The 7,987-nt window shown below is 47.2% G+C and overlaps 3 protein-coding genes across 3 annotated transcripts; all 3 read right to left on the bottom strand.

The window, feature by feature from the left end:
• Positions 1 to 42: 42 nt before the first annotated feature.
• On the bottom strand, positions 43 to 1,418 carry PHATRDRAFT_50366 (predicted protein). The gene is made up of 2 exons (XM_002185290.1): positions 973 to 1,418; positions 43 to 904 (listed from the first exon to the last, which is right to left on the bottom strand). Exons 1-2 carry the CDS (start codon positions 1,321 to 1,323, stop codon positions 113 to 115), a joined length of 1,143 nt encoding a protein of 380 aa, XP_002185326.1. The 5' UTR covers positions 1,324 to 1,418; the 3' UTR covers positions 43 to 112.
• Positions 1,419 to 2,056: 638 nt separating this feature from the next.
• On the bottom strand, positions 2,057 to 3,391 carry PHATRDRAFT_50367 (predicted protein). Its single transcript, XM_002185291.1, has 2 exons — positions 2,807 to 3,391; positions 2,057 to 2,668 (listed from the first exon to the last, which is right to left on the bottom strand). The coding sequence occupies exons 1-2, from the start codon at positions 3,124 to 3,126 to the stop codon at positions 2,296 to 2,298; spliced, it is 693 nt and encodes a 230-aa protein (XP_002185327.1). The 5' UTR covers positions 3,127 to 3,391; the 3' UTR covers positions 2,057 to 2,295.
• Positions 3,392 to 5,850: 2,459 nt separating this feature from the next.
• On the bottom strand, positions 5,851 to 7,350 carry CDKA2 (predicted protein). The gene is made up of 2 exons (XM_002185292.1): positions 7,223 to 7,350; positions 5,851 to 6,895 (listed from the first exon to the last, which is right to left on the bottom strand). The coding sequence occupies exons 1-2, from the start codon at positions 7,228 to 7,230 to the stop codon at positions 6,007 to 6,009; spliced, it is 897 nt and encodes a 298-aa protein (XP_002185328.1). The 5' UTR covers positions 7,231 to 7,350; the 3' UTR covers positions 5,851 to 6,006.
• Positions 7,351 to 7,987: the final 637 nt, after the last annotated feature.

Consider the following 7,987-nt stretch of genomic DNA (forward strand, 5'->3'; position numbering starts at 1 on the left):
GCTCTGGAGAGATTAAGCTATGAACACGCTAGAACTTTTTGTAAGCATATAACCATGTTATCGAATCGTTTGTTATAACTTAAAAACATATGAACCAAACAACAATTTTTACCTAACAAGTCAAATCAACATGTCGTGGACTCTCTGATCCTTTGTGTCCTCCCACAGTGGGACTTCCAGAATCTGCGTAGTTTCCGCCGTTCGAAATCTCCGAGCCTGAGAAACTGGTGTCATCGTGAGGGGCGGATCCAGTAGTGTCCGAATCCCCCGAACCATCATCATCTGTGGCTAGTGGAACACCTGAGCTATTTTTCTCTGAAGCCTGATTCTTCTCTTCGAAAAGGTCGGCCAGTTCAGTCGCCACTGAAGGAAGGCGGGCAAAAATATCGTACTCTCCCGACGCAGTCTCAGCCTGCCAATCTATTGCTGCTTTCACTAAAGGAAAGAGGTCTTTCCAACCGCGCTGTGTGGCCTCCTCCATTAAGTTACAAAGCTTAGATGCACTTGCTTCGTGTGCTTTCCAAGCATGGTTCAGTTTCGCTTCATTACGTTCGAGCTTTTGGTTAAGTTTCGTGGGAGTCGCCGAAGGATCCTTTCCGCGAGAAACTAACTTGCTTTCCTTCGCGTTGACTTTTTTGCGAATTCCTTCAACTTTATTCTGATAATGGTTCAATCTTTCATTCAGCTTCGTCGTGTCCTTCAGATCAGAGTCGACGCGGGTCGTCACAATGTCCTCCCATTCTAGAGCATAATCAATAATGTTCCTTTGGAACTTTTGCATATCACTTTGTACCCTGGTTTCAATTGCGCGGTCAACGGTTGCAAATGAATCTTGACTTTCCGTGCTGCCAATTTTTTCGTCTATTGGACTACCCTTGGCCATAAGACTGAGTTGTTTGACCATCTTTAAAACAAGAAACAATGTCAGACCCGGACTGACAAGTTGATGCACAAGATGATTTCCATTCCTACCTCTGTTCGGTTTTGTGTGAGCAAGATCTTCGCAGCATGAAATTCCTTAGCTTTGACAATCAAAGCACGGAGGCGCTTGCGCAGTACATCATACTGATGATTGAGAGGCACTAAATCAGAACTCCGATTGATGGCCTTCATTTCTTTCACCGCTTCGTCGAGGCGTTCGGAAATCTTCGTTTTTTGCTTCGGTGCAGATGAGTGCCCTTTACCGACTGATTTCACTTCATGGTAATCCTTCTCGTGCGAGTCTTCTTTTTGCGGAGTATTCTCCGACTTTGTTTCCTGTGGATCGTGCTGCTCCGTCTCCTGCGTTTCGTCAATGTTCGTATTGTTTTCTTCGTTCGACATGATGGATGTTTCGTGTTTGTTTTTAGTGGGTGTGTGGTTTGAATGCTTCGCTTCGGTTTGAGTTGTGAGATGTTAGTTTCGTTTGCTGGACGGCGCTTCCCCAAATCCTGATCTGGTTTTTCGAAATTCCGAAAGTTCTCGAGGTCTGCGAACAAGAACGAATCCTCGAAAGACTTCGATCCACTCTAGTAGTGTATAGACTCGTTGTAAATCACGGGTGTCAGCCAGAGGTCATTTGTTTCCGGGACTTGATTGTTTCGGAAGCCGTGTCAACGACAGCGCAGAACAAGAGAGAGGTCTGCCCCGAAACGAGAAGGCGGAATTCGCTCGGAAGGGTGTCTCACCCAAACTAGAGAAAAAATCCACTTTCTGTGATTGGGCCAGGAACCTCTTCGATGTAACCAGAGCCTCTTCGAATAGGGGCTTGCGTCGACTGTGGACCGTGACAGACACTCACAGCGTATTCGATAATCAAACAAACACTCTACTTCTTAAGTAAAGAGTCGAAGCCCTTGGAGAAAAAAACATGTCGAACTTTATTCTAGGAACGTCGACCCGCGACTTTGATTGGCTCGGCCGCCGCCATGTCTAGTCGGGACTGTGTGCCCTCACAGTCCATCGAATATGTCTCAACATTGGAATAACATAAAGAGGAAATTCCCTATCCGGGCGACGCCTAGCCCGCAATTCCCCTATCCGGGCCAAATCCGAGTTTTTCTAAGTAATATTTTTTGAGCGCGAAGTACCTCTTAAGTAACACAACCATTTAGCATTTTTTCCTTTATATTTGTCTATGATTGTGTAGAGTATATTCCTCATGCATTGGCATCAGTAGCTGTTGGTTTGATGCAGTCAGTACTTGGCACAAGTGAATCACAATGTGTGTGGGCTCCATACGTGGCCCGTGATATACCAGAAAGCGTCGTGGTAAGAGAAGTCGAATCGCAGTACCGAGTGTCTCAATAACGTAATCTAAATTGCACAGCATATGCGGCAGCCGCTTGTGACGGGTCGACCGGGAATCCAAAAGCAGTCGTCCGGAGCCGCTAGTAAGGATGTCATGAGAGGATGGTCTCCCGCCACGTACGTCAAGGCCGGCAACAAGCTATCGTTCGACGGCTGATGGACGAAATCTTCTTCCGCATCATCCATCCCGGAAGCCGTATGTTCAAAATCATACTGACGTGCCTCGAGTTGATCCAGACAAATCGTGCCGACGCCGCTGACCAGTTGCAAGCCAGGCAAGCAAAGCAGAAAGAGACTTGACGTGATCCGGTCCGCCTCTTGCTGTTTCTGCGAAGCGGTATCAAACGCGTACACCAATGCCGTCAACGTGTTCTGCACGCTTTTTCCACCAGTCCGCACAATTCATTGTGTTGTCCGCACCATCTGTAGTCATGCTTGCCATGGCACCCAACCGCTGCAGGAGGGGTTGTTTGGCATGTGGCGGTGTTGGGTCGACGCCTGTGCTTCTTGAGGATACGTTATCATTGTGGAGTTGTAGTTGCAAATGAAATCCGGTTGGGAAGGCAGGGGTGGTGGTGACCTCCACCCAGAAGGTGGACAGAGAAACGGGCGGGTCAATATTGTGGGGTTGCTGTTGTCGTCATTGCCGCGACGCTCCTTGGGTTGGATGCGGGCGTAATCTTTGGGATGCACGATGCCATTGGCAATTTTGACCACCTCAACGGCCCATTGTTGTCTCCACTGTACAGGATTGGTGCCAATCCCGGCGCACTTGACGGTATTGAAAAGGCTGTGTACGGCGGCTCCGACCACAACGGCCAAGGTGGCAGTGTGCATCTGCGGCGGCTGGCGTGGATGGCTTCAAAAGGATTGCCTGGGTAATGCGTGGCGTTTTCGGAAAGTAGCGCTGGTGGAGGACGGTGTTGTTTGCAACCAGCAGTGTTCCAGGCTTTGGCGTCCCCGCAATCGCAACACTCCTCATGCTTGCATGGAAAACCAGAGTAAAATAGAAAACCAGAAGGAGGTCCTCTACGGTAGATGCCTTTGTTTACATGCTTTACATTGAATTTTACTTATAAAATAGAACAACTTAATGATGAACAATGATATTATATAGAGGACACCTAAAATGATAGTCTAGAATATGCAACAACTATCTTTACATTACATAACAGACATTTTGGCCTCAGACTCAGCATATTGTAAAGCCTGCTGACGGTGATTCAAGTATCGTATTTGAGTGCTCGGCTTTTGGCAAGTAAGCTGTGTATGACCAACTATTCCACAGGCTCTGCACGTCATTGGCCTTGCTGATGATGATTCATATCGTTTTTTCTTGGGTCTACCTCCTCTGACCTTGTGTTCTGGTGGCAAAAGCTCTTCCAACATTAAATTTCCCAACAAGGAAATTGATGGAATAGGCCAGCTATACATCTGGCTGTATGTAACCAAATGATATAGGGAGTTGTACCATCTATTGTCATTTGGTTCAAGCTTAGCATGGATGATAATTGCCATAGCATGGATACACGGACGTCCGTACTCATTCTGGTACTGGCATGGACATTGAATTTGGAAAGTTCCTGCATTGACCTCAACATCCAATCTAGATCCAGGAGTATTGTTGTGTAGGTGTGCAACCTGAGCTCTCCAAAGAGTTCCTTCATGATAAGTGATCAAAACAGAGCGTCTACTAGCCTCTTGCATGCAGGAGAGGTGTTTTGTTTGAGCAAATGCTGTCAGTGTTAGACCTTCTTGGGCCCATTGCTTTGACAGGTTAGAATGCTTGACAAATTTCTTGATCATCCACTGAGATAATCCAACAAGCAAATCAAGGATTGGCTGCTGTCGTAGCTCCTCAATTACACTGTTCATTTGCTCAGCAGCATTGTTAAGCTGCTTTCCAAATCTTGGCTTCCCTTCCAAAAGAAATAAATATGCTGCAAACTGCTCTTTTCGCTCATGGAACCAATCAGCAATGTCCTTGTCCAAATGCTCAAGATATTGCAATGATGTTTGATATGCACCCTTTGTCCGACATTTGGCCAAAGCATAAACAGCTGTAGAAACACTATCTGGAATTTTTCGTTTGACGCCATGGTCACGTGCATTGGCAATCATGTGCCGCACACAGCGACCAAACTTGGCTCCCATGCTTCTTACAAGAGATTGGAATGCATGACTTTGTATGCCCTTGTCAAAATCTGCCACAAAGGCAGTAGCTCCCTCAAAGTCCTTTCCTATCTGCTCTCCAAACCATGTCCAATTGGATTCATTCTCAATATCACAAATAGCATATGCCAAAAGGACAAGCTGGTTGTTACCATCATGAGTAACAGCCAGCAGGATAATGTGATTAAAAACTGGAGAAGTTGTGAATGTACCATCACTGGTAACAACACGAATAGATCCCACACTCCAGGCATATTTTGCAAATGAAAATGCAACATAACAACGCTGAAACTGCCTAAATTCAGATTGCCACAAACTGTGCTGTGTTTCAAGTATAAAGCTACCTTCTGGATCAGCTCTTTTCAAGTGCTGGAAGTAGGATGTCAGCAAAAAATACTGCCCAATGTGCACTTCGATTCCATCGCGTCGCTTGGCTGTTACAACCTTATAGGCATGGGATTTTGTAAGGTGTATTCCATTGGATCTTTGTGCAATTTCCCTGACTTGTTGTGCAGCGCCAATGCGCTTCTTCCGGTTTGGAACATATCCACTTAATGACGGAGAAACCGCATTGAGGACCGAACACTTATAATTGCGTTTTCGTGTGGACTCATAATCTGAGCAAGTGTGCACACCATGAAAAGAGCAGATTTTCCACTCTCCAGTGAGGCAACCGTCGCTATTTTTCACAGGTCTTGCATTGATGTGGCACTGACAAATTGTTTCGTTCTGTTTCCAGTTCCTTTCAGGCGCTGAAATGCAATTGGCTCGAAAGCACTTTCCAGATTTGTTTTCCAAAATTCTGTAGTTTTTCTCAAGTACTTGGTTGTGGGAAAACCATGCAGTCTGGAGAGCATTATACGAAGGAAAGATTTCACTGACTGCTAGCCTCATGGTGGTTTATTCTCTTGGTGTACTTGTAACTTTGTGCGATTGTACCACGTAGGAGTTGGTAGCAAGTGTTCCAAGCAAACTGCTTTAAAGGCAACAAATGGATGGGAGGCATTGATTTTTACCACCAACAGCTACTGATGCCAATGCATGAGGAATATACTCTACACGATCATAGACAAATATAAAGGAAAAAATGCTAAATGGTTGTGTTACTTAAGAGGTACTTCGCGCTCAAAAAATATTACTTAGAAAAACTCGGATTTGGCCCGGATAGGGGAATTGCGGGCTAGGCGTCGCCCGGATAGGGAATTTCCTCTAACATAAATACCTACCGATTTACCGTCACCGTTTTGGCTAGCCTGGAAAATCAGTCCGTCAACTCCAGCATGGATAACGGTGACAGGAGTTTACAGTGACTCGCAACGGCAACACGGGACAGTATTCTCGCGTTTACTGTTAGTTAGTCAGTAGGTTTGTTCGTTTACTTAAATGTAGAGACTTTGGTAGTGTTATGGTCTACCACCATATGCAGGAGGGCACGGGGAAGTGCCTCCTTCTACAGTCTGTTCGCCGCACATCGTCGGACCTGGGAGCCAATCTCGGGTGGGACGGAAGCGACGCCACGGAATCGTTTTTCGCTCGCGCTCATAATCAGATGTTTTCCTTATCCAAGTCATCAAAATAAGCGTGATCGAGAGATTCTTTCGCCGTGATACGATCCTTGGGATCGTACGCAAGAATGGTTTCCAACAGCTCCAATCCCGCTGGCTCCAAGTTTTCCAAGACATTCTGCGAGAAGGGAGACTTGAACCAAACGGGGAAAGTCGTACTCCAATCCTGTAGTTGGGTCACGCCCGGCCAAACATCTTCCCGTGGAGTTCCCAACTGACGGAAAATCTTGTACAGCTGGTCAATTTCCGAATCTCCCGGGAACAAAGGGCGCTTGGTGATCATCTCAACGAGGATCGCTCCGATAGCCCAAACGTCCATCGGAGGAGCATACGTCTGCGAACCAAGCAAGATCTCGGGAGGGCGGTACCACAGAGTGACAACTTCGTGTGTCAAAGGACGGATCGGAGGGCAGAAGGCCCGGGCTAGACCAAAGTCCGCTATCTTAAGACACCCGTCCCTTGTAACCAAGAGATTCTGTGGCTTCAGGTCACGGTGCATGACACCACGCGCATGACAGAACGCCAAACCCCGGAGACACTGGAACGTATACGACTTGATCAAAGCCTTCGAGAGTAGTCCGGTGCAGCTTTCCATGTACTTTTTCAAATCCTTGTCAAGGAATTCGAAAACGAGGTAAAGCTTGCCATCTTCCTGAACACAGTCCTTCAAGTCGACAATGTTCGGGTGCGAAAGTTCCCGCAACAGAGATATTTCACGGAGAGCCGTCGAGGGAATGCCTTCGTCTTCGACTTCCAATCGGATACGCTTGAGGGCAACAATCTCGTCCGTCTGACGATCAAGGGCCTTGTATACCACACCATACGTTCCTTCACCGAGATTGGAGCCTGGCTTTTCTATCTTATGGTAACTGCAGCAACACCAAGGAAAACAGAAAACGGTGAGACATGGGAAACCTCGCCATGGTACCAGTAGATTCCAACGGAATTGTGTCCGCCCGTGGATTTCTACGGGTGTTTCAAATCCACGCGCCATAAATGAAAAATATTTAGCCTACATGTCTTAGGAAATGATTCCGCGTGCGGGGACGGACGCCGCTCAGGATCCAGCCACGGTTTCCGGGACGCGGCATGGTCGGGTGGACCTGTGGGATGGGGGGAGCCCGAGAGCTGCTTTGTTTCTCATCTCTTATATCCATGGAAGGTCAGTATCGGACTTTAGCAGACGATTCACTTACCGTTCCATTGTGATGAGTTCGGTGCAGATTGAAAGAATGGATTGTGTCTGTGTGTACCACACAACGCGACCTCGGGGAAAATGAAGGGAAAGGATCGAGAGTGGCCGTTCGAGCGACTTGCGCTCTGGAACAGCGCGCCGGCACGACAAAAAATAACGACTGGAATGTCGAATCTAGTTGGAGACAAATCGATGTTGCGTTTACTGAAAATTCCTCTTTGATTCAAAGTACAGAAGCCAAAAAACAATAGACCTCTAGAAAGTCCAATCACAAATAACAGCCGTGCGCAGAGTCCCACTACGCACCCAACCAACTCGATAGATCTCGGCTACTGCTCGATTGACGAGGGACAGTGTTCGAGGACCGCGTGCTTTATGGACAAGGGTCTCTCTCCCTCTATCCACGCTATGAGCAGCAAACTGGATTATCTCTCGAAATATACACAAGACGCACGCGTGACCGGAAAGTCCACCAAGAAAGAAAAGCGAAGGAAGAAAAAGCACAAGACGAGACAGGATGTTGCGTTGGCTTTGAAGGACGAAGATCCGACCGTTGACGATGCCTTTCCTAGTCACGACGAACATGAGGACGACGATTTGGATGAGCCGGCAGTCCTAGTAGAACTACCGGGAGAATCTGATGTGAAGCGAGAACCTCAAGGGACGTGGGAACCGATACCCAACGAAAATTCACGCGACGGTGTTTCCGGTAGAGAATATTCTCCTTCTCGAACTCGACGCAAACGATACGATTCAGACGACGACG

Source organism: Phaeodactylum tricornutum, chromosome 29, assembly GCF_000150955.2.
Source record: "Phaeodactylum tricornutum CCAP 1055/1 chromosome 29, whole genome shotgun sequence".
Classification (NCBI taxonomy): domain Eukaryota; phylum Bacillariophyta; class Bacillariophyceae; order Surirellales; family Neidiaceae; genus Phaeodactylum; species Phaeodactylum tricornutum.

Bases quoted from the DNA above. Each gene is read 5' to 3' on its own strand.
- PHATRDRAFT_50366 (XM_002185290.1), bottom strand. From the start codon at position 1,323: ATGTCGAACGAAGAAAACAATACGAACATTGACGAAACGCAGGAGACG. The intron at 905-972 runs GTAGGAATGGAA...CTTGTTTTAAAG, and splicing joins TCACACAAAACCGAACAGAG to ATGGTCAAACAACTCAGTCT.
- PHATRDRAFT_50367 (XM_002185291.1), bottom strand. From the start codon at position 3,126: ATGCACACTGCCACCTTGGCCGTTGTGGTCGGAGCCGCCGTACACAGC. The intron at 2,669-2,806 runs GTATCCTCAAGA...TGGTGGAAAAAG, and splicing joins TACAACTCCACAATGATAAC to CGTGCAGAACACGTTGACGG.